We start from the raw sequence: 27116 nt of genomic DNA, 5'->3' as shown, positions 1-27116 counted from the left end.
AATAGGATCTGATTCTCGCATCAAAGTGCAACGACAGAAGACAGATCACAACTGTCTTTTAAAATAAGAAAAATAAGCCACCTTCTTTTCCTCATCACACAAGTGATTACCTACCAGACATGTTCCCATTCTCGTGTTTCTTTAGGTGTCTGTCTAAGTTGGTTTGTTGACCAAAACACCTATCACATAAGTGACACTTAAAGGGCTTCTCCTTATTGTGGATGTTGCGAACGTGCCGCTGCAGGTTAGAAGATATGCTGAATGATCTGTCACAGTATTTGCATCTGAAAAATAAACACAGAGAAAATATTTGCAAGCAAATCAAAAGACGTTTCTCAAGACTAGTAAATGAGATCTCTGAAATTATCACGCATAAAAGAACACTGCAGAGAAAAGGCACAGCAAGATTACTTTCCAGCACAGCCAAAGTTTCAACTTCAACAAATACTTTGATTGCATTAAAGGTTTTCATGACTTTATGAAAAACCGTAATAAAATATTGATGATTTGATTGCTCACAAATTTATGAGGGCAATCAGTTCTAATATTTTAAATAAACCTCATGAAGTCAAAGACATTAAGAAATAGTAGCATTGTTTTATCTTCTGCTTAGGGCACTACAATTAGATCCTTTGTAAACAAGCACGAAACAGATTCTTCATATAAAGTAGAAAGATCCATTTTTAATTCAAAATTTCAGAGGCTGATTAAATAATTTCTTAGTAAATTCACTTCCTCGATTACTAATTCCAAAAGAAATTCTGTTATCATCTCCAAAATAAAAGTAAGCATTCCAAACCTTTAAAACTGGAGCAACGTGAATAGTATAGTCTGATACCAAAGATACTGATTTTCATGATCTTTAGTGATTAGGACCCCCCCAAAGCCTTCATTCTATTAACCTTTAAACTGTTACAAAAGAAAAGTAAGTAAGATAAAACTTTTCAGATAAAAACAAAGGTCTTCGTTAACCTCTCCTCTCCTGATTACCCCCAGTTTTCCATTTCTTTTTTTTTTTTGACTTTTTATTTTGTTTTTAATTTTGATTTTTTAGCTAAATTCTTTTTATTGAGGTATAATTGACAAATAACATTGTATTAGTTTCATGTGTACAGCATAATAATTCAATATTGGCATATATTGCAAAATCATCACTACAGTATCTAGTTCACACCTGTTCCATACAGTTATACATTTTTTCTTGTGATGAGGACACTTTTTGTATTTATATGATTTTTCAATTGAATGAAAGATTCTTTAAATTCTATAAAAGTACTCCACAATTTTCAAAAGTTTCACACACATGACTTCATATAATCCCTGAAGAACCTTTCTTTCCCCCACCCCTGTATTTCTTCAAGAGTCTGTGGCAGTTCTGAACCAGGTCAGTTTCTCAGAAAAGCACTTATTATTGGCTGGCTGATTGTTTCTGCCTTCCGTGGTATTGACGATAAAAAATTAAATATTATTATGAGTTCTCCTTTAGTCATAAAATAAAAATGTAAGCCCCGCTCCCTTCCCCTTGCCCCAGCTCTTACTGGTGAGGAAGAAAAGTGGAAATTGGTGAGGTTTTCTCCTTGACATTTTAAAGTTGATTGCATTGTTTATATGATTTTTTTTTTGTATGTGTGTTGCTTAAAATAAAAAAAAAAAATCAACTTTCTCCAGATGACTTTTAAGTGAAAATTTCTAACTTAGCAGCCCCAATATCCTGAACTCATTCTTCCATGTGAAAATCCAGAACTCATTCTTCTTCCACTTCTGTACACAGGCTCAGTGGCTCGAGTGCTCTACATCAGAAACCACCTTGTTCCACTCCAAGTTTCTGGGCTTTGATGGCTGTCTCTACATGATGCCAGAAGTCTAGTTAGTTCAGTGGGGAAAATAAATCTGTTAAACTAGTTACTTTGGCATGGTATCAATAAACCAACTCAAGGGCTGATTTAATTTTCCCCCTTAAAAAACCATTCTGGCATCATGATGTTCCTCAACTTTACTTACTTATAATATTAATTAAAACATGTGTGAAACTCCACATTGATAGCAGTTGTAATATTTAAGCCTCTGCTCTTGAAAAAAAATATATACATGGAGTCTTGGCCTTCTCTACAATAACTTTGTGGACTTCCAAGGCCCACTGCAAGGAGAACCATGGTACAATTGGCACAATTGTGTTACACTGAGCAGAACAACCCAGGAACAGAGAGAAAACTTAAACTCCCATCAAATTCTTTAGAAAAATTTTCACTCAAAACATTTTCTATACAAATCATGAGGAAGAGAGATTCTGTCTTTCACATGCTGCCAACTGCTTGTATGCAAAGAAGCTTTAAACCTAAAAAATATCATCTACTCTAATATGAATAAAATTGGTCAATAAAGAAGTTCTAACTAAAGATCATCTGTTACTTTGTATCTGTCCTCTGCTAATACCTTGGCCAAAAGGTTGAGTGCTCCTAAAAAGAACAAAAAACAAAAAACAAAAATCATTCCACTCTACTCCAGTAAATTTGTAGGTGGAAAAGAAACAGATTAAATAGGAGCTTAAGTTTCCGAAATTCTAAAATGGAGTACGTAACACACGCGTGAGCTATGCACTATTAGGTCTTCCTGGTCGCTAGATATAAACACAGGGGTCAAGAGAATGTTTGAGATCATGGCATCAGATAAAATCCCTGACTTGAGAGCTCCAGGTCTGGGTTTTAATCCTGGATTTACTAATACTATACTTAATAGAAGGCAATTAGCATCTGTGGATCTGAATTTTTTCACTTGTGAAACAGAGGAGCTGGACAAGTAATTGTTTAAGATCTTCAGCTATGCAAAATTCTAGTTTGCATCTTTAAAAATACATGTACAATAATAGCACCACTTATGGGGTAGAATAAAGCCACTGAATTCAGGTACAAAAAAAAAAAAAAAGAGTAAAGTGAGCATGATGTCATGGCCGCACACCAGACCCTAGGCCATTACAAAATGTAAACATGAAAATCTTTCCTTTCATTTAAGCAGAATTTCTTGGATGTGACATATTTTCAAAAAGGGAAATCACCTAACACTTATCATTCTTATAGTTCTCTGAGACTTATTGTATCAAGTGCATTCTCTTACATATAAAGTAGAAATATCCCTTATGATTACTGATTTACAAAACATGTAGGAAAGCAAAGACTTTAAGAAAACATTTTATTATTTTCTGACTTTAAGTCCCTCTAGTTTTCTCCCAAGATTTCAGTTATCTTCAAATGAACATTGGTCTGCCCATTTTCTTATGCTTGTATGTAAAAAAGTCTTTGAAAGCTGAAAAATAATTTATTTATTTTAATGAAAAAAAAAGCATTCAGACAAAAACAATTTTAGACATATGCAATGCATAAGAATTTCAAAGTAGAATAAAATTAGGGGTATTACTTAAAGATAAATAACATTCATTCTTTGAAGAAATATATGTGAATATCTAATACTGTGTGCAAGGCACTGCACATTAAACAATGTAGATGGTACTTTAAAACTGGAAGGGAAAATGTTGATTCTTTTCATTCATTCATAAACAATAATATTAAAATTAAGCATATGTCCCATGTGTCACATGGTTGATCCTGACATTTAGCGGAATAAGCTAGGATACACCGGAGAATGGTGGATGGAATTGCCCCCTTCCTATAACACACTCTATTTTATTTGTTCTACCCCTAGCTCCACATTTCCTTCCTCCTCTCCAGGTTTAAGGTTTATTCTTTAAACCTCCTAATGGCACTTGTAGATACTGAGTCAGCTGTACTGGGAAAACAAAGGTATATATGGGTTGTTAACTCCTAGCAGAGGTTTAAGGTCTGGGAAAGGGAGGTTGCAAGGCTATGATTATTGTCAATTAAAATATCATGAATTATTGAGAAGAGAAAATGCTTAATTTTAAAAATGGCTAACAGTACTTAAACACGTAGTCTGTACTAGACACTACTAGAACTTTTAGCCTGAGATATAAGAAGACTTGATTCAAGAAATTAGGACACATTTCTGGACTCAAGAAATTAGAACACATTACTATATATAAAATAGATAAACAACAAAGACCTACTGTATAGCACAGGGAACTATATTCAATTTCTTGTAATAACATATAATGGAAAAGAATCTGAAAAGAAAAAATATATATGCATGTATAACTGAATCACTTTGCTGTACACCTGAAACTAACACTGTAGATCAACTACACTTCAATAAAAAACTTAAAACGACAACAAAGAAATTAGGACTCTTCTAAATTTTTATCCTAGCCATTAGTTAATTCTTCTTTGACTCAAAATCGAATAGATATACATTCAGACATGCACAAAAGTAGCCTCTTTTAAAATCGTGTCAGTGAGTCCACGTTAATGGTTACAATGTTTATCAAGGTATTTAGTAAAAATCGTTGTCAAACCTGTAAGGCTGCTCTCCTGTGTGGGTTCTCAAGTGCCGTGTTAGATTCGCAGATCTTGGAAAAATCTTGCCACAGTATCTGTTATGAGAAGATGTTTATAAGAGAAAGTCAGCACAATCGACTATATTTCACTCAAGCTGCATAGAAGCCAGATGCTTATTCCTGACTTAATTAATCTTGCATGGAACTCACAAGTCTTTGGTATTTAAAATTTGCAACAAAGCCATTCTACAGATATAAATAACTCTACAAATAAAGGCTGCTATATGAGATGCGGTTGAATTTACTCACGCATAAGCAGTTTATGAAAATAGACTTGAGTTTTGATGACCCCCACGCACCTCTTTTATTAACTCTGTATCTTTACATCCACAAAACTGAACCAGACAAGGGGATAAAAATATGACAAGAGCTTGTGATTCTGGGTTGATGTAAACAGATTTCAAATGTTTCAACTCATTTTACATGTTAGCCATAGAGACAACGTTGTACGTTGAGTGGTATCAGATCAGACAAGATTCTAAGACCTCATCCATCAAGGTATGTTCCTATAAAAGCTTTTCTGGAAAGAAAGTGACACATTTTCCAAAGAGCAGATAAATTGATATGCCTGAGTCAGATGCCACAGATTTCTGAAGACAGTTCAGAAAGTATAAGCATGATTTATTTTTTTAAAAAAGAGAACAGAAACAAACAAAAAAAGCTTTCCTGTGCTACTGATGAGTAACAAGAAACTTATTAACCAGCTTTCCTCACTTATCAACCTTATTCGTCCTTCACTGACAGTCTTATTCTTCAATGCCATGACAATTAATAACTCTATGCTTGAGGACAGTAGTATTATATACCTTTGGATGAAAATAATTAACTGTGAAAGAAAATTCATAAATATCAAAGTGAAACAAGTAGATAGTATTTGGACCATTTCCAACCCCATTTATCACAACCAAATGGCCTGTGTTAAAATTTTCATTTAATAGTAATTTCTTAAACCACTATTTTTATATTTCACTCAATAAAGAGCACTTTGAAGTGCCTGAGATATATCATGGTTGCTATTAATCATCCAATCAAGAATAATTTCCAAAACAAACAGCAGGGCCTTTTGAAACCAGAGGGGAGAATTTTGGAAAACCGACCATGATTAACTTTGCCATTACCTGCAAGTATAGCGTTCCTTTCCTTTCCGCAGGAGGTTCTCTGGCAGGGCGTTGGGAGGAGCTCTGAAGTTGAACATGGAGGGAACCGACTGTAGAAGTTCACTGGCCTCAGGTTTCAGGGCGCTGAAGCTCTCCAGCTTCTCTGCCATGTTTTCAATGGCTGACATCTGAAAGGCAAATGCACGAAACTATTAGGACTGGTCGGACATCATTCTTCTGTAATCATTCCTAGCAAACCAAGAAATCATTAATAAAAGGGAAGCATCAAATCTGTTGAATGCAAGGGACTGTAGAAAGAGGTCGCAGTGTCCCAATATTAAACAAGCAACAAGAGAATTAACTGATTTTGAAGATAACAAAGGTAGAACCAAGCTCATAAAATCCCAGGTGAACTTTTTCCTAAGACCTTGGTTAAACCATGTTATAGAATTTGATATACAATTAAGCAATGAAATACATGAGAGATAATAAAACCAAATTAGATTTTTATTAAATTAAAAGGCATTAGATTATGTTATGGACAGCAACAGTAAACTGAAAAATATAGGAAAAGATCCTATATGTCTTGCCTAGGTAATAAAAACCAGAAGTCCCATGAAAAGAACTCAAGACATGAAAAACACCAAATGTCCCAAAGTTATAGCTTAAGCTAAATGTATGTGGTGCAGAAAGGAAAAATTAAATGTGTAAGAGGTGCTCTGCCTGAGACTATGTAAACTGATATCGGGCTATACTAGATTTTTAAGTGGGATCATCTACAAAGAATTTTGATGAAATATTAATTTGTTCTGGACAAAGATGGAGTTGAAGTGACAGTTCACGGTGTATTATCATAACTTTGTATCACTTGGCATTGGCATTATCAGGTATGGGAAGCTGTTAGTGTAAGCCACATTCTTAGAATGATATTCTTAAAGAAAAACTATCATGCCTAATTCTTCCCCTCAAACAACCTTTTTTTTTTTTTATTTTGCTTTTAATCTTCAAGTTTTTGTCCACATGCCCACGTATTTGACAGTCACAATCAGAGGGTAGCATTTACTTTTAAAGGTAGCTTGACCCTTACTGTCTACAGTTAGGTGAGCTCTGCCTTTCCCTTCAGCCCTCCCCAAACATTGTTTCCTCCACAATCGCATTTTATTTGGAAGCTGCCTACTACTGAATTTTTAAGTAGAAAAAGCAAACTCTCAGGCCCTCTTGTTAAATCAACTCACCCATTGTTTATTCGGTTCTTAGGGCACTATGCCACTGAAGAACTCAGAATACTGTTAAAAAGGTGTTTGCTTTCTATATGCACTCTATGTTTTGCAAAGGGCTGGGGTGGTAGACCAGAAGACTCCAAGCAGTGATTAGAAATGGTAACAACTGCATATTCAGGCAACTGTTGAACCCAAGAAAATGATTCTTACGCTGATAAGATGGCAAGACAGAGTTGGAGGCCCAATTATGAGCTCAGGTTAAAAATAAAAGGCAACACTTTGTACTCAAAAGGAAAATCAACAAAATACATATTCCACGGACAGGCAGCTAGACAGAATACCATTGACTTAAAACTACAGCAAAATCTTAACAGAATGGCCTAAACCTGATTCTCTTCTTACAAAGGGAATATTGTATGCTTGATTCTTAAGTGACTATTCATGTTGTAGTTAGCTTTCTTTCTTTTCCCTTTCTCCTGGAGCCTGCCCTCTCATTTCATGCCCAGACTCCTAATGCTAGCTACAAATTGCAACGTACAGGGTACCACTGCCAATTTGCCAAATGTCTTTCATCAAACACGGTGCAAAAAAAAATCTCAGAGGAAAGTCAAGATACATTTACTTGTCAGACGACAAATGTGAACTGCATTGGGAGGCGGTAGGGGCTATGAGCTCAGGGGTTTGATTCATAATCACTCAGCTGCTAAAACATTCTCCACAGATGCAAGTGGACAGCACATTTGTCACTATGAAGGATTCTGACACATACTGATCACAGGGCAGAGATATGGAATGACGATGCCGCTCAGAGAGGTTGGTGGAAACTCTGTCCCTGCAGAATACGGTCATTATCCCCCTCCAGCTGGAGCGTTAGCATTTTCATATTACTTTGGATTTTATTTATTAAAAATCAATACAGAAATATTTTATGATTCTATTTTATTTGCATTTATTCCTTCTAATTGTTGCTTGCAGAAAATCATTTTGATATTCCACCCTCCATGGAATAAATTGAGTGAAAAATGACCCCTGGCCTTCCAGCTGATTAGTGGTAACAAGCAAGGGTGAGGGTCATGATCGCATATATTTATTGGGAAGAATAGTAAGTGCATGGGTGATGATTATAAATGTTTTATTTATGTACATTTAATATTTGAGTGAAGTTTCATTATCTAGTGGTTTTAAATCATTTGAGTGTCTGCCCTGCTGACACACTCAGATTCCTGGGGCAATACATCTTATAGGAACACTTTTCCTTTTATATGGAAAATAGCTTACTCATGACTATTATTATTCTCAGCTTTCATCTTGAGCACATGTGAACTACAAGTCCTTCAAGTTATTTAAGAACAATTGGCTGTTGAGAAATGTGTCTTGCTTTAGTAGCTGCTAATAGCTCCTTTTGAAGAAACATCACTGTGATTACTTTACCTCAAAATGTTTCAATTTGGGAAAAGCATCAAGAAACAGGAAAATATATTATGGGCTTGACGATTAAATAACAACATTCTTAAAGATAGTAAGAGAAAGAGCAGCGGTTACCCAAGTGCCTCACTGTAGCCACCCCCACCTCCGGCTTCTGGCGTCAAATGAAAAGAGTAAATTGGAGTGAGGCAGAGGGAGAAGAGGAAGATGGGAAGTCAGCTGAGGGTAGCTGTTAACACCACACGCGCAGACACACACACCACTTTCTTTCCAGAGAGCAAACACGAAGCAACGTAAAAGCCATCACTGGATCCTTCCGTTCATCTTCCTAGGGTTTGCTCTCCCAGCACTTGACCTCAGCTGGAAAGAGTAAGTTTCCCCATCTGGACAGTTAGAAGTGACTTAGACACCTGCTAGCTGGGGTAGATTAGCAATTCTGTGACCAACATCAGATCTAGTCTATATCTTGGATTGAGGTGTTGGATTGAGGTGGGCGTTAGCGAATGTGTGGGTCACAACATCACCTTTGTCTGACTGTCAGGGCTGACCCAGATGATGCTCTTCCTGGAATAACATGCATTTTTGTAGAAGAAGGAGTCAGTTTTGACATTCATTTTAAAGTTTGACTTGGTATTTTAAAAATCAAGATGAACTGGGATAAATGAAACAGAATCTAGCTGGATATATTCTTCAATTATGAGAAAACCAATGAAGGGAGCAATCTGTATGATTATGAATAGGAAATTTGCTGAGAATGGAGGGGGGAAAGGAGGAAAAAGTCAGATGATGTATTTTAGAAACGTACTGCCCCATGTCCTTTAATGTCATAGGCTAATCTCTGGTCAGTAGATGACAGGTTTTTTTCCTATGGAACAGTACTTTTTATTTACATATATAATAGTTGTTGATGGTATCGGCAGCCAGATGTCTGGAAGAGGAAGTCGTTTCGCCCCCTTCCAGTCCCCAAGAGACTATTAACTTTTACTGACGCAAACTAATATTTAGACACAATTCCCTAGCTCCTACCAAAAATGTAGCTATCTCTCTAGTCAAATAAAGTTAGTATTTTTAAAAGCATTTCAGCAGGCAAGATATCATCAACTGGGTCTGAAGCATTTAGCTTAACATTTATTATCTGGCAGCCAATAATTGATGACATAAAGAAGTTTCTCATTAAAACTATTCAAGTGACAATCTGATTATACAAAATGATATGTCCAATGGCACCATGAATTATGTGACCTAATGTTTCACAATTAGATTACACATGCCTTTATCATAAAACAACTAACTTTTCATAAATAACTTATGATGGGAAAGTTTGTAGATTTGGTAGTTTTCTATATTTATTCACTTGATAATCTTGAGAAATCTTAAAATCATGGCCATTTCGGGGAGAAGTAAATATTCACATTTTATGGTTGTCTCAATCCATGTATCACACTCTGCAGTCATGATTATAAAATTACAGAGTGTTTTAACCACTTAAAATTATAAACTGTAATATTTTAATATTTCCCACTAATATCTATGTGTTATAATAGAAATATAAATGATCGTTCTGAGAAACCTGTGATTCAAAGAATGGGAGTGTTTCCAAAGCACTGCAATGGCAGTTGCTTTACCATTGTATTATCAGGAAAGGGTGTCTAACTTAAAATCTGAACTGGCTTTGTAAGACGGTAGAAGCGTTGGCCATTTGTGTAGGGGACAGCACCTTATGCTTGAAGCAGCTAACAGCAAAGCCACTAGCAAGTAATTACTACATTAGAGAGAATGAGGACAATGAGGCACGAGATTCAGGACAGACCTCTGCCAGGAAAGGCAGACAAGGAACACGGGAAATATAGGTCAGGATCATCAAAGAACACTGCCATCTACTGCACAACTTTGCCTAATAAGGAAGTCTCTGTCTCTCTACTCTCTACTCTTGTACTTCTGAAATAAATGAACTTAATCCTTAAAAGTCGATACGATGAGAAAAATCACAATTCATCACATATTCCACGGAAGAAATAAAGTGGAAGAATTTCTGGTAAAGGAAAACTAACATCAGACAGAGGAAATAGGTAAGTGCCAACGTCCTCTAACTTAAAGTAATTTCTATATAATTATATGGTGACTAGAGGAAAATTGAACTATATTCCAAGATTTTACCCATACTTCAGAATCAGTATAATTTTGAGTGAAGAAGAGAATGAAGGAACAAAAACACATACACTTTGAGAAAATTTTGTAATATATGTTATTTATATATTTTCCGTTGACTCAAAGTTTATTTGGGAGTGGACACTAAATAAACAGTATTCTTTGTATCTTGAATAAAAAAATAAAGCTCTCCCCTAGTAATATCAACTGACAACTGGCTGTATCTGGAAATATTAACTGAAAGCTGAAGAAGTGGGCCCCAGTACAAAAAGATACATTCACTAGTTAGATAAGGATTTTTAAACATACAGTCTTACTACTCCAAACAGCTAAAACCAAGTTCTGTCCTGGCTTATATGGACGTGAATTCCAACATCAGCTTGTGTCTACACATAAATTCAGGTTTTATCCTTTTGAAGGCTTTATCAAAAGCATCTTTAACATGCTGATACAGGCTCCCCCAAATAATGGTTGTTTCTACTTAGTGACCCATTGAAGCATCTTTTAACAACATGCTCCCAAGTGCCCGGAAAGAGTTCTACATCAAGGTATAATTACATGGAATGGGGCAGACTTTAATAGAATAAACTTCATTCTCTAAACAATTTATAGCACACTAAATGCCCAATTATAACTGAAACCATTTTGCAGCTTGATAAAGCTGGAGATCTATCTGCTGAGGCCATATCATTTAATGGAAAGGGGTTCAGAATTCTTTGTATGGCAATTTATAATGTAAGTTGTTTTCCTTTTAATGCTACATTACTTTAGTTAAAAATATAAGTGGAAAACTTACCCAAGTTCTCTGATCAGGCAGTTGGAACTGGGAGCAAAATTGAAACAAAAACAAAAAATTACTTCTGTATCAGTATCTTTATTGCAATCTATCCTTTGAGAAATTAACATGTATACTAAGTAATTTTTGCTTATCATGTAACTATATCTTGAGTAAAAGCTTTGGCAATGAAAATTAAATATTTTTAGAACACTGCTGAATTTCCTCTATTTACCTAAATTAAATTTTAGATTCAAGGATTTAAACCAGAATATTTTTTTCCTAAGAAACTATGCACTACATACTACCAAATCCTAAATAGCAAAATAGATGCTTCCTTTTAATTTGTTTCTACTCACTGCAAAACAAGATTCCTAAATTTTACTTTAATAACTAAAATTAAGCAATTTCTTGCAAAAATCTAGCTTCTTGCATTTTTATAATGTTAATAACAAAGAAAATAAGGTATTTACTCAAATGTGAATCATTAAGGAAGAAAAGCGTAATACACTTTTTGACTTCTATTAGCACGGGATTCAGACCATCAGTAGTCAGAACACCTAAGGACATTAATTAAAAGAACTACAAGTATCTACTTATTTATGACAATTTATGACAAGAATCACTGGATGAAACTTCAGTGAGTTAGAAGTTCTTCCAGGAAATGTAAATGTTACATCTTTAAAAATAACATTTTGCTTGGTTAAAGGGGACATATCTTGATTTCTTAAGTTACAGTATCTTTTATAAGGAAGATAAATAGTTTTTAAGGATGAAAGTTCTATTGCAGAAGAAATCTAACACGAGAAACACTTGTTGAAAGCAAAATAGAAGATGAAGGGCAAAAGACTTAGTGATTTTCACATCAATATATAAATAATGACTTGAAATAAGACTAACTTTTTCCCAGTTTCTTGGGATGCAGTAACAGGTACACTTTAAAAGGAAGCAAATTAAAAATAAAAGAATAACGGACAGAAATGGAAGTAAAACAGAGTCTCTGTTGTAGATCTACACAAAGCCAAACATTTCACAGTAAAATACTTAAAAAACTAAAAATAATATTTAAAGTATATGAAAATCAAACTAAAGAATAATAGCCAGTTTTATAATAGTGTAATTGCCAAATGATTTCTAAGGCAATTCAAATGAGCTTTCAGTGTGAATGCAAAGTACCCCAAATGCAAAGTACCCAATGAAATGGACATTCCAAAGATCACACAGTAATCCATCTCACCTCCTTCTGGCTGTCATCTTCTTTTCAAAATTACAGTCTAAGACTCCACAAGCAATTTTCAACCACATAGTCAGGGAGAACCTCTACAGTGCTCAGTTTACCCTTATATTAAACTAACTTAGTTATAAGAGAAAAATAGGAGGCTAAATAGTCCTCTAGTGGCCCGATAGAGCAAACATACTTCTGTAAGAACTGAGCTGAGAGGAATTTAGACCCTGAGGATGATTAAAAAAACTACCATGTATCTTTTGATTTTGATGTATGTATTCCTTCCTACGTGTTTTAGGTATTTTTGACAAGAACTTCTAAAATATATATTATTATTCCAAAAGGCAGCAAGATGACCTACTCATCTTTCAATAAAATTTAACAAATATCTATTGAGGTGTTCACCTTTCATCGATTAGGAATTGTGTAACGGGTGGGTGGTTGAGGGGAGACAGAATACAAAAACAAACAGAAATTGTAAAATCAAGCTTGCCTAGAGACTGCCACTACCAAGTATTTAAATATCTATCTATTTATATGTTTTCCCTAAGGCATTGAGAACATCTGGGCACCTCTTTATTATTATAATAACCCTGAGGAATAGATAGGATAGGTTTTATTCTCATTCTGAAGAAGAAGATACAAAAGCCCCAGAGGGACCACATGATTTGCTTCAATATGCTTTAAGTGAAAAATGAAGTACTGAATGGTCTTTTCTAAGCACTTATCTAGCTACAAGATCATGGCAAGCCCTGGGAGCTGAGGCAAGCCCTTCCACTTTGCTCTGTCCCACCCTTATTGCTGCCCAACAAGGCAGCACCAAGAACACAGTAAGCAACTTTCCAAGTAGCTGGTATAACCCCGCCAAAGAAACTGGCCTCAGGGGATGGCAGGAGGGTATTTTACTGACACTGCTTTATATTCAAAGTGGAATACTTCTGCACCCAATAATACTAAGAGCTCTTCCTCATCTAGGTCCTTCCACATGCCAAGCACAACGCTAAACATATTATATACGTGAAGGCCGATCCTTGCAGCTCCCCTGGTAAGACTGGAAAGGGTGTTCCTGTTACGGTGACAGAGAAGGCTTGGAGAGAGGAACTACATTGCTCAAAACTGAAGCATTCTTGCTAATAAGTAGTAAACCCAGTTGTAAACCAGTTATTTCTGGCCCCAAATCCTAGGCAGTTTTTCTTTGCTTTTATTTGTTTTTTTGTGGGAAGCTGGATGAAACTGATAGAGTACTAGAAAGAACAAAGAAGTTCTGATGAAACTTCAGAACCCTGGAGGCAGATCTTCTGAAAGAACCGACAGTTTGGTCTGAAGGCTTGATGAAAACTGCATGACCTGAGCTACTCCCAGGCAACATTCTTTAACACCTGTATCCCAGTGATATTCATCCGTTACACACGAAAACAGCCATGATGGCTGCAAAAATAATGATTTATCTCTGTAGTCGTTGGTAAACAGCCTCTGCCCTCAAGTACCCTGACTGTCCTCCTACTGCCCTGGCCTCTTCCCAAAAGACCCCTGAGACAGCCCACCAGCCAGCAACTGCATCATTAACAGCTGGTTCAGGAGGGCTTCCAGGATGGCAGGAGTCCATTCTGATTGGTTGGCAGTCGTGACATACAATGTGTTAAATATTTTGATTATCACCATTGGGTCTTGTTCTAATAGCAACATGCAGCAACAGGCAGTCCCTCAACAGCAAGACGTGCCGTTCTGGGGCGGGAAGGAAATGCTCTACCGCTGTGCTCCCACAGGCACGTTTGCAAAGATCTGAGTGAGAGATTGCTGCTCTCCAAGCACTGTACACATGCCTCCTCCTTTGTGATCCTTCATTAACTTTTGGAATATTAAAACAGAACAGATTTTCTAACATTATTTGATTAAAAATATGTATGTACTATATTTATAATAGCTGCATGCACATGTAAATTTATTGGTAGACAACATTGCCCATCTTATGAACCAGTAAATTTACCTTGGCTAGCTAGAAATCTTTGAATTTCAGAGAAGATAGAGACCTTACACCAAAATCTCTCATCTTACATGTAATGAAACTAAGAGCCAGGTAGCCCGAGTCACTCAAAGACACTGAATCCCAGTGGTTTTTTTTTTTTTTTTTCTCCCTTATACCAAGTACCCGTAGCACTTAATTTTGAAATGATTAGTTAATAGATTTTAAAGATCATTAGAATATGAAAACAACTTGATTTGCTGTAATTAAATGTGGTTAACTATATAATATCTTATAAATGCATTTAATTAGACAGTATCCAATTTAGATCAACCTAAATATGGAATGTAAGTACCTGATAGTTGCTATTTTAGAACTTGCTTCTTTACCATAAAGTAATTTAATAAATGATATCATTCCTTAGTCTTCTTGTGTAAAATGAGTACTAGCTGGAATGTTTCTACCCCTTTTAATACTAAATCACATATATTTTTTCAGTTTGAAATAGAAGTTTTGAGCAATGATAGACTTCTCCAGCTAACCCAGGATATGGTATTTCAGCTGTCATACTCTGTTGTCCAGAATTTGGGAAGGTACTTTAAAAAGTGAAAAAAGGAGAGAAAATAGAGAAGGTGGGGGTGAAGGTTGGGGGTAAGAATCAGATCCCAGGATGATTTAACTACCTCATAACTTTCTATAAGACATCTTGCATAAAATTCCATCAATTTTATAGAGGAGCATAATTTTTGGTTTAAGTATATTGAAACAGAACAAACTAGTTTACTCTGTCTTCAAGCATTTTCATAAAAATGCTGCTTACTATCTATAAAGACCAGAGCTTATAACCTTAAAAATAAGTAAATAAAAAATAAATAAAATATCACTTAAGAAACTATATTCAAGATGTTTATGTATCTCTTTTTTCAATACAATTCTCCACATTTTGATTGATACATAAATCAGTTTTTTAAAAAAATGACCAAATAAGTAGGGACATAAAGATGAACCAGTTAGATAATACTGCTTTGTATTTTCCTTGCAATGAGAGACTGTACGCTTTTGATAAATGGATACAACTCCATTCGGCAAATAGCTCTGTGTATTGTGGTGAATTCTTGTGCAATTACAGAACTTTGCTGGAATGCCCAGTGGTCTCTAGATAAATTCCTTCACCCTCTATGGTAACAGCTTGTCAGGTAGACTCATTTCCTGTTTTTATCTGAGCACTAAAAGAACATGAACGACCCTCAGGAGTTTGGGACAAATCACAGTATGATCTATTTCTTACTATCACAAGTTTTTAAACACGAAAGACGGCTTCAATATTTAATTTCTTAGATGAATTTTGCTCAAGCTAAAATATGCTTTGGCTCAATAAGCAGTTAGTAGAGAATAATTTAACACCAAAACTATGTTATTTTCACACGTGTGTTAATTACTTTTTCTTTAAAGAGTTTGGATTTTAATTCTGCTAGAATTTCCTGTGTTCTTCCACACCAGCGTCAGAGGAAATCCTAATGTTCTGAAGATTTCTTTCATTTCATTGCACCTGCTTTTCAGGATCAACAAGTTAGTTTACAAGCTTGAAGTCTCAAATTCAAAATACTTACTTGTGGGTGAAATAGGAATCCTGGAGACGGTCTCAAGTATTTCTCTTTTAAAGCTTCAAGTGGGTCAGTTAGTTTTCTTTTCTCTACTCTGAAAGGTTAAAATTAGATTTTGGAGATGAATCAGTCTCCTGTATCAATCATTGCATAATCATGGACATTTAAAACAGCTAACAATAAAGCAAATGGTAGATTGCTGGGAAGCACAAAATAAAAATATAAGGACATCTATTCGTTTCTTGAAGAATACTCATGGCACTTCTAGGCACTCCAAGAAAGGAGGTCCTTTGATAATGGAAAAATCCTATTGAATGGCTAGTAATAATAATCATAAGGAAATGCAAAAAAAAATGTAGTCATGAAATCGGAGGCACTGGTCACAAATTTGTACCTTTCCATTTCAAGTGTAGATAAAAACTGCTTTAAGTTTAAAATCATAAGGACAGGGTTCACTTTGAAAATTAAAGTCATTTTCTACCAAGAAGGTGCTCCTTTAAGTAGTCATTATATTTCTCCTATGTTTGTGAGTGACAGCAAGAGAGCGTCTAAGCATGCGATACACCCTGCTAGCCACTCTGAAGGACGGGCGTGTTCTTTTGGATGCTTCTGCTGATAAACAGAGTAGGTGAAATGGGATTGGTAGAAAGAGGATGAGGAGCTGTTTGCAGGTAGGGAGAGGCATTATACAACTTATCTATTTATCCCTTCTGCTTTAGAAATGTTTACCATTCTATTTTCTCTTAAGCATATAGGAAATGACATCATGGACTGAATTGATTTCTTTCACCAACTACTGGAAATTTCCTTTAAAAAACCATTAAATAAGTATGCTTTTAAAAATAGAATCAAAATGAATAAGAGCAGCTCCCACATCTTGAGATTTTATATGTGCTATGTTTTGCACATACTATTTCACTTATTGAAATAGGTGCTCTTATCCCTATTTCATGGATGAAAAAGGAGTTTAAGACATGGGGGAGCTGAACTTTCAACCCGTGTCTTACACTAGAATTGACTTTAGGTCTCTCATGAATTTGGTGAAATAACATGCCTAAAGCCTTAATTGAGACTGAAATACCAGAGAGAAAACAAGATTAGAGTAAGCAAGAGGAAATCTAGGAGTGAGTGGAAAAGAGTGGAATGGGCACGTGGAGGAACTGGAAGCCCATTGCCATTGGGAGGGTCTCAGAAAGTCTGAGAAACTCTCTTCATGGAGGACTGAGATCCATCACTGAGTTGGAAATACAACCTTACTGGCGATGCGTAACATACAAGCTACACACAAAATATGGAAGAACTGTTTTTCTTTTTCTTTCTCTGTAAAGGGACTGCCGCAGAAATTAAAATATAATAAGTGAAAAAAAATGCCTAAATATGGTGGCTCTGAGGCATCTCTGTATTGTCCTTTTCTATGTCATGTTCAAGTGGGGGTGGTCCTTAATATACTGACAACGTTTCTTGGTTAGCATCTTGGAGATAATAAAAGTAGAGAAAGGGTTTTAAGTGAAGCGTTTGCCTCTCTGTTACCTGTTAAGTAACAGGAACTCAATAAATGTTGCTGAATGAAGGAATTGAACAAAATTGTCTTTAAAAAAAAAAAAGAATCAGTCAGAAATATCAAACACTCCCAGCTTAAATAAGTCCAATAAAAAAAGTATCCACACTTTCCATTAACTCTTGACAATGTCCAAGACTTAAATGAGAAAGTAGACGTGAAAATGCTTGGTAATATTTCAAATGCATAATAAGCATAATTATTGTCAGTCACACACTGAAGTAAACTAGTTTTAAAAATCGAAATCCTTCTGATTGGTCAAGTGAGTGTTTCTGAGGACTGCCTAAGAAGCTTTTCATTAAGCATTTATTTCCCCTCCCCCATAAAAAATTTTTTGATGCATCAAAGGAAACAAAATAATAAAGGCATTAAACAGAGACATGTTTTTTAAGCTGAGTGCTCACATTACACACAAAGCATTTCTGTGATTAACATTTCACTTACATGGGACTCCTAAGAGACTTCTTTAGAAACAGAATAGGACCAGTACTTATTAAGGATGTGCTGGTAGGTTTACCAAGAGTAAACTCTTGCTGTTCTATGTCCCACCCTATTCCAAATAGCCCGACCCATGTCAGTGCCCACACATATTTGCATTAATCCTTCAGGAGCCTCATTCTTCCGCCACTTGACAACTTGCCTTATATATGACTTTCCCATATTTTCCACTTAAAAAAATGTGTTTAAAAATAAATTTATTGTCGAGGGAAAGAACTCTGTGGGCTTATTCCAAAACCCCAAATTCAGAGACATCCAAAAATAAGTCCAAACCTAATGAGCTGACTTTCTGAACAAAAACATGAATTCACTAGATCAAACAACTTTACTCTCTGCTTTATAATAATAATAAAAACGGTGTGTTAGAAGCTGTAATTTTCTAGTATAAAAACTACCTCTCCTAGGTCTGTCCACATTCAGCGGTGTCCACCCACCCTTACCTGTAAATAGGGTCCATAAAGAAGGGAGTGGGTCTAGCATGCTGTAAGGAACCATCAGATGCTGGTCTTGGCTCAGCGTTGGCTCCTTTCTTTTCCCCAAACACGTGGTTTTTACGGGGCTCGGTGAGCTTGGTCCCACTGGCTCTACTCCTACTGCCCATGCTTAGATCCAGGGGCTGGTCTTGGCTTGTGGCGGGTGTTGCAGGAGGCTTGGCGGGTACTGGGGTCAAGGGCTTGTCGTCCTTGCGCTTAGTGGTGAGATCAAAGGGAGACTCAGAGCTTCCCTTCTGCAGTTTCTTTACTTCACTTGGTGATTGGGGTTCCATTTTCAAGGGTAACGATCTCAAGTCTCTATCAGGAAATGGGTACATTGATTGGGAGAATGCTGGAAAAAACGGGAGGGGAAACATGGAAGGGTAAGGTAAAGCTCCAACTTTTTTGTCTTGCAGCCCCACCAGTCCTGCTGAACCAAAGTATTTTTCAGCAATAGAAGCAATAGCCTTTATAGAATCATTCACAGCTCCTGACACCGCAGTCTGCTCCTCTAAAGATGGTGAGAAAATGGAATGATTGCTGTATTCTTTCTTATTATGTATTGAAGCCAGATTCTGAAGAGGGCTTACTTTGTCTTTGAACATTTTACCATTTTCTTTAAATTTCTCTTTATCACTTTCAATGTCACTTTCCAGATCAGAGCCCGAGGTTGTCTCCAGGTCACTGCCACTTGGTGTACTGACATCATCAAGGTCACTACTCTCTGACTGGTCACTGATTTTTTCAAGGGGCCTCTCTTCAGAGGACCTCTCGGGCTGGAGCTCCACTGGCTTATTGTCCCCTACAGGTGGGTGTTTAGATAGTGCCTTCAAAATATCCTGTGTAGCTGGCAGTATCTGAGGATGTGTCATGAGGGGACTTTGACTTTTGTTTGTCTGTTCAGTACTTGATAGTCCTTTACCAGGAGAACTAGCAGGTATCAAAGGAGGCCTGTGGTACAAGCCGGAAGGAAACAGACCAGGGAAGCTAAAAGAAAATCCAGGAGCTGTTGGAAAGGTAAGACCAGCAGGATGTCTATTGGCGCCAAAATAGTCAGCAAGGCCCGGGTTGGCATGACTCATATTAACCATGGACGTTTTATCCATAGCTGGGGTTCCAGGAAGTGAAATGCCTTGGCCAAAAAATCCACCTGCCGCAAAATGGTTCTTGCCCTCACAAAACCTCCTGTGTTTATTTAAGGAAGACGTAGTGCTGAACATTTGTCCACAGTCTTTGCACTTGATTTGGGTTCTGCAATCAGCATGCATGCGCTTATGACGACAAAGGTTTGAAAACTGAGTATAGGATTTATGGCAGACCTCACCTGTGTGCAAACAACAAAAAAGAATCTCAGGCTTTATGGCAATTGCTTCTGAATTTAGCAAGTATCACAATTGGTTTACCCCAAATGTCAATTAGGAAGCCAGGGAAAGATGTTGGAGGCACCAATCTGGGTGCTCCAAACACAGAAAACCCCATTTCACTAGATTCCAAAGCAAGGCATCCAACCTGACAAATGTCTTGAGACAGCACAAATATTTCATATATATATAAATATTTTGTCATCCCCATTGCATAATATTTTGCATCATATTTGTGTATTTAAATATTGATTAAAAAGTCAAATTCCAGCATGCGTTGATTTCCCACCCAATCACTACACCAACAGAATCTTTAAAATTAAACTCTCAAGATGTACTAAACATGAAACAGAACAGGAATCCCCTTAAAATTTTAGACCATTGACAGAATTCTATATTGCAGGTACCAGAACAAAACAAAACAGCCTTTCCCTCGACCAGAAACTTCACCTTTATTCCCTCTCCCCTTGGGGAGAAAAGCCTGTGACTGCTCTACCATTATTTAATTCGTATTATATCATATGCTCTCATCATTCACACATCAAAGCCACACAACAATGCACATTGTGTATTCTGAGACATTTTTAACAATCATTTTCATGATTTGAGAAAGACTGACATAATTTACAATGGCTCTATTTTAAGCCTGCAAAGGAAACTAAATTGAATGTAGCCCATCCTGCATTGCTGGTTCCCATGAACTAGGATCACGTCCTCTGACTTCCCCTCACACCAGCGGTTGTGCTAACCTTCCTGCATTTATGAAACCCTGTCCTTGGGAAACATGTCCACTTGATGTCATATCTTCCCTGGTTATCTTGGGGCTTGACTTCTGTGTGGCACAGCCAACTACGGTAAGCAGGGGAGAGTGCATGGAATGCTCTCATCCAGTGAGAGTACAGCAGTGGGAGTGGCTGGGAAATCACCCTTTCCCCGAGAATTTGCCAAAAAAGTAGAACATCTTCCTCACATACGTGTGAACAGATGTCAGAATATTTTAAGACGGAGCTCCATAACCCTGAAGAATCTTGCTAGGGAGGAATCCCACTCACTTCACAGTCCAGCCGGATTATAGGATTCATTTCCTAAGCGTCACATTTTTTACATTACTTTAGTAAAGATGAGTCCACTTTCTGCATGAGTTTAATGCTTCTGTGCATGTTTAATACACACAAAAATGTGATATGCCTTGTTGGTAATTGTCGAAACAAATTTTATATGAGAAATTTAATTGAAGACAAAAATGTAACATTTATTTCTTTCATGTGATAACTGCCTTTAAGTAGAGAATGGCTGCACTCCTAAGTCTAAACAATAACAATTAAAAAAAAAAATTCAAAGATTTTATAGACTTTCAGTCACGCAAAGCTCATCCAGACCCTGGGTTATCCCACACAACACCAAACAGGAAGTACCAAGTGGTTCCATATCTATTTCTTTCACCACTAACAATTAAAATGCATTGCCAGACATATCCATGTGCTTAGGAATGCTAAACGAGCTTCCAACTGTGGGATGAGTCATAACATTGCTGAGGCTGTAGCGTGCGTTTTAACGGGAAGAGAAGATGCGAGTGATTTCTTTTCAAATTATTCAACTGGAATATACATACCAGAGTACAGACTAGTTAACCATACACAGTAAATATGCATACTATTTAAATTCTTTGATACATTAATTAAAGCCATATGATCTAGAGGGTAGAAACAGGAGACTTTCACTAGTTATACTAATTCAGCTATGAGCAGGAACAAGAAATAGTAAATAAAATGTAGATGGAATTATAAACATGTGTTCGTTAAGAAAGCGGCATTAAAAGACATTGAAAAAATATCTTGATGGGTATTCAAATGGGTGTAAGTTTTTGAAAGATTTGTGATTTTTCTGGCAAGGCAATGTTGCTCTCTACCCTTCTTAGAGCTGATGGGTTTAGGAAAATCAAGAGTTGTATATGAAAGCAACAGAGTTGCATTTGACTTTCCTGATCATATGCTTCGCTACACCGACAAACAGAGTTTGTGTCAGGTCTCGGGAACGTAGAATCTGGGATGTCTCCTTAGGCAGAGGCTTTGTTTTTCTCACTTGAAGGCCTGGCCTGGCCCCACCACAAACCACCAGGCCTCCAGGTAAGTGGCTCAGTTGATGTTGAAGTCTATACTCCACTGTAATTTTCTCAGTAATAAGGAATTAGCCAGCAGTTAACATTGCATTTTTCTACTTATTAAACAAATTAAGAGGTATTTTGAATATACTCAGCCTATTAGAGCATGTGGTTTCTATTTGGGAAGGGCTGGAGGTTTCTGTAAAGGCAGTGAGTAATTACCTTAGTACTGGTGACTCTGGGCGCAAGCTTGGCGGTACACTGTAATAAGAGACAGTTGTCATAAACACACCAGTGGGGGTAAATCGTGGTGTGTGGCCTTCTGGTGAGAAATAGATATCAACTCTAGGTGAACCTCCTCCACTCCAAAGCCTCCACACCAACTCCTCTTTTGTTCTGAAATTACACGGCTATTATTCATAATTACCCCACAGCTCTCTGTCAGATTTTGTATTTGAAGACTGCCATCTGCTATTTAAATTTACCAATAATTACTGAAAATGCATTCATGGGAAACAGTTTGCACAATCCGATTGGAAAGGGACACCCTATAGGGCTTTAAAGCGAAGCAGTTGATTTCAACCCAATTAAAATTCCAGATCCCAGAATCTTAGATGGTAGGAATCCGTATTTTCTGACATTTATTTTAAATAATAGAGAAAGCATGAAGTGGGTGATCATCATTCACTGTGGTCTCTTCCTCCCGTTTTTTCACCAAAACATATAATAAATTGATCACAATTTATTTCTGCAAAGTCAGAAATAAATGAATTATGTGTGCCTGTAGCACTTCAAGCACATTTTTAGCGCATTACGACCTGGAGTCAGGAATATCTTTAGGAGACAAGAAGTCTAAAATTTCCATTGTATACTTCATTTCCCATGACTTTCCACAGAGTTTCCTCATGGGAGACTAAAGCACCCTTTTGTTTATCTGCTAGTCCTCTTCACTCCACCCGGGGAACAGAAGAACCTATGAGCAAAATGGACTCATAATGGAAACGGAAAGAAAAGCTCCCTCGGTGCTTGGAAGCATAAAAGAGGATTGTGTCAAGGCGAAAAGGAGGACGGTTAGTCTCTGGCATTTCCACGCTGGCACTGAAAATTAGTTTTTTTCCATCAGGTCCTGTAGTAGTGTCTCCTGTGCCTACTACAAACCATCAAGTATTTGTCAGAAAAACTGTTTTGCAAGGGTTCCCAAGTGAGAAGTTCTGCCAGCTACTAAGTATGCTTCATCCCGGTCTACGCTTATCTGGATCCAAAACCTGTCTTGAAGTTTGTAACACAACTCAGTGAGTCACTGTGTTTATAAGCCCAGCCGAGCACTGGATCAAAAGAAGTCCGGAGTCATTGCCCTGATGGACTGAGACCAACTGATTTTCCATATGAAATTTTTCAGCACAATACAGAGAACAGGGGTGGGTGGACAGAGGAAGAAGTGAATGAGGGCTGCGTCGTACTTTATTCGAAGTGTGTCACTCAAGTGCTCTGCACAGGGATGTTCTAAGTAGGTGGTCAGGTTGGCTGTCCCCTGAAAACACACTGCCTGTAAATTTGCTTTTGTGCAGTGGCTTAGAGAAGCAGCACGTCCAGCATCAAAGTGAAAATGTTCTGCTTTTCAAGTAACTGAGAACTACCGAACCACAACCTGTGATCAGCAACAAAGGGCAGATTAAAGGGCATTTCCGCCCACCCCACCACACACTCACACACATACACGCAGTCCTAAGCCTACATACCAGGTGGGGCTTTTCTAGCTCTTTCTGAGCCAGAACAGGTTTTTGTCACATCATCTTGTTTAGCGGCATCTGCTATTTGCTGTGTTACAGAGCCACACACGTTTTTCAGTGGGAGACAAATCTGGTTGTCTCTACGAAATCCCACAACCTGGGGAGGCTTCCTTTACATTGTTTAACGACGTCTAGTTTCTCTCCCTGTTATTGATTTCATCTCAAAGAAAACACCCCCCCCACCCTGGGATCACAGACAAAATACCAGGGATCTGGTTATAAAAGATTGTCTTGGAATAGAAAATAGCCCGACTGGATGAGACCATAAACAGCTTGTGCAAAGCACCCCCCGCCACGGCTGTGCGCGGCCGCTCTCCTGATCACAGTGCCTTTTGGACGAGAGACAGATGCAGGGAGGAGGGCTGGAGTGGTAAAAACTTACAGATAAAGGGCTTCACACTGCTGTGGATGTGCTTGTGTTGTTTGAGGCCCGACGAAGTGGCAAACGTTTTGCCACACTCCGGGCACGCGTGGGCCCGGGCACCAACGTGCTGAGAGCGGATGTGCCGCTGCAGGTTGCTAGGGTCCGTGAAAACCTGCTAGGAAATGAGTACTGATTAATCACGAAACTTGATTCAGGGACGCAAGCAAGAAGACCGGAACGACTCAGGAAGGAACTGTGTGTATTTGTTTTATTTTTATTTGTTTTCCCCAAAGACCAAATGACATTCTTATTTCCAAAGTGTGAGCCTCTCTACGGTCAGGACTGTCAGTGACTCAGCTCTGTATCCTTTGCACAAAGGATCCATGGGTATCAGCTGAACAAAATACTTATTGACATTAGTAGACCATAGGCAAGGCCTTTTTGGTCCTATTCAGAGTGAATGGAGTTGAATAATAAAATATTGGCCCTGATATTATTAAAATGGTGCGCAATTTCCATCCTTTAAACAAAGATACACTATGTCCAAAATTGGGGGGATTTTGACTAAAGTATCCCAAAACTATTCAGTGAGTTCCCCTACGGGTTAAATTCTAACACTATGTTTCATCAAGTTACCATTAAGCTAAAATCATTCCTTTGGACATCGTACTGAAAAAACAAACAAACAAAAAGAAAAAGCTACCCACACATCAGGGAGCAACACATCTCAAGACAATTTTGAACGTCACAGTTTCTACTGGCAGGAGAAAAGACGGTCAAATGCTGGGAAAAGTTTTTAGAAATAGAAATCAATCTTCATGACACCAGGACATCTTTTAGTTAATTGAGAAACACAAAAATCCAATGATGTGAATTGCTGTTCCCGAAGTCCAGAGGGACGGTCAAGGTGGAGCGCCTTCATTTCACCCTGAAGTTGCTCAGCCCTGGCCACTAAAGCGCTGCACTTTTAATTAGAACCAAGTCATAATTTATGGTGGGGACTTGGGTGGAAAAATCTGCAAATGTAGGAGTCTCCCATTCTTCTTTCTGAATAGGCATTCAGAAACTTTATGTGACTTCCTCACAAATTGCTATTAAAAGAAATCAGCAATGTGCACTGGATAAAATTTTCATTCTCCATAAGGCTATAAAACAACCCCATGCTGGAAAGCCAGTAGCGGAACCAAGAATTTACCAAGGATGTCTGACACCTAGTTCTGGAACTCACCATTAAGCCTCACTTCCTCCCTTACAAAAATAAAAGGATACCCACTAAGTGTTTTTATACACTGTACTAATGCCTTTTAGCATACAACACTCAGTCTACTTTTCTCAAGATATTTATAGTTTCCCCTCTCAAGGCTTGTTTTTATATATCGTAGCAAATGATGGATTAAGAGAGAGCGGGATGACAGAGAGAGGCCAAGTAGTCCACAAATTCACTGTACCTTGGCACAGTTTTCACATTCATAGTGCTTTCCACTGTCATGTGACATCTGGTGGCGAATTAAATTGGACTTCCAGTTAAATGCCTTGGGACACTGATCGCACTTGTACTCCCTCTCTTCCGTATGTGACAACATGTGTTTCTCCAGGCTGTTAAGAGAACAATTGATTTAATAAGACATGGTGACTAAGAACACATTCATAAACAGAACGTCATTTTATCACTAATCCAACTGGCAATTAAAGAAATGAGAAGGGAAAGGAGTTGAGGCAAGGAGGAAAGAGAGGAAACAGGCTTGCAACAGACAAAAGCACATTTTATGTTCCCTAGACGGTGTTTCTCAGCAATCCAGAGAAGTATCCCTGTTGTTGGAAAATAAATCTGATTCAGCTAGCAGGGAGTAGTTGCCAATTTAGGGGCATGATAAACAACTAGCCATTTGTCCAGTTCTGGCTTCACTACACAGTTCTAACTGCAACACGTATTGCTGAGAGCCACTTAATTCAAACACAGACACTCAAACAGAAAACGTTAAAAAAAAATGCTTCAGAACATGCAGGAAACTATTCTATCTAATGTATTTAACCCCTACATTCAAAAAGGACTTTTATTCCTACCCGTATCACCATATGGGAAAGTGAGCTGTAAGCTAAGTATTCAACAAGTAACCTCCTCCTATAACCAATATCATGGACGGTCCGACAGATGGACCCAGGAATGGATATATATGTGTCTAGATATAGATGTAGATATAAACATTATATAGAAAGGTATATGTAACATATAGAAATACACACACACACACACACACACATATATATATATATATACACACACAACCTATAAATTAGGGAAGGAAAAAAAGTGTATAATAAGTGGTGCACTAGTAAAGCCCCTCAAAAGAAAAACATGGTTAGAAGTTTTTCACGAGCATAGTTTCTCAATGTTTTAAAGCTTAGACTACTTTACCTTATCACATGTTTCTCTCTCCTTTCTAAACAATTTGAATATGAACTCTGTATGAGTATAATGAAAAGCAGATATAGATAATGGATTACTGTGATATTCAGAAGATGTTTGCAACATTTTGGTTAAATAAACACACATCCCATGCTAGGATACTACTCCCCAATAAAGTAACCAGAACTCCTTAGAAAAATAGTCTGTTTCAAATTTGAAGCACGAAATACACAAGATGGGTCTTGAACATCTTGATATGCCAAAAAAGCAAGAAAGTTATAGATCATGTCAAAAGAATGGGAATGCCAACCTGAAGAGACACCCACCGACCAAAGATGGGAAAATTTAAGCACCAGTAAGAGTAATTAATCTCATCTCTTAACAATAGTGATACTAAAAACCACATGAAGGGGGCTCACCAGTTACCCCTGGAAGACACTGAGACGCCAAACCATCACTCTGAAAACCAGTAGATAAAGGGAAAAACTCATGCACATATCCTGCCTTCCCTGTACGAACTCTGCTTCAGGGTGAGCAAACAAACAATGAGGGGAAGTTCCTCTGCATAAAATTAATCCAGGTAATAAATAATGAAAGAGTGATGGAATTAGACTACATTCATCTTGGAACCCCTAAAGAATG

At 37.4% G+C, this 27116-nt stretch overlaps 1 protein-coding gene across 11 annotated transcripts in view; it reads right to left on the bottom strand.

Moving 5' to 3' along the window:
* MECOM (MDS1 and EVI1 complex locus) overlaps positions 1-27116 on the bottom strand; it is a 528305-nt gene that overhangs the window by 11814 nt on the left and 489375 nt on the right. For 6 of the 11 annotated variants that reach the window (XM_032484636.1, XM_032484613.1, XM_032484643.1 and 3 more), the window contains 8 exons: positions 25516-25663; positions 24086-24242; positions 18419-19775; positions 15929-16016; positions 11152-11178; positions 5584-5750; positions 4424-4501; positions 115-284 (listed from right to left, as the gene is read on the bottom strand). In XM_032484636.1, coding sequence (XP_032340527.1) covers positions 115-284; positions 4424-4501; positions 5584-5750; positions 11152-11178; positions 15929-16016; positions 18419-19775; positions 24086-24242; positions 25516-25663 — 2192 coding nt within the window. The remainder of the gene's footprint in view (positions 1-114; positions 285-4423; positions 4502-5583; positions 5751-11151; positions 11179-15928; positions 16017-18418; positions 19776-24085; positions 24243-25515; positions 25664-27116) is intronic. The other 5 variants (XM_014562083.2, XM_032484662.1, XM_032484621.1 and 2 more) reach the window with 5 other exon arrangements.

This window comes from Camelus ferus, chromosome 1 (assembly GCF_009834535.1).
Source record: "Camelus ferus isolate YT-003-E chromosome 1, BCGSAC_Cfer_1.0, whole genome shotgun sequence".
Taxonomy (NCBI): Eukaryota; Metazoa; Chordata; class Mammalia; order Artiodactyla; family Camelidae; genus Camelus; species Camelus ferus.
This window is presented reverse-complemented; position numbering and strand designations above follow the sequence as displayed.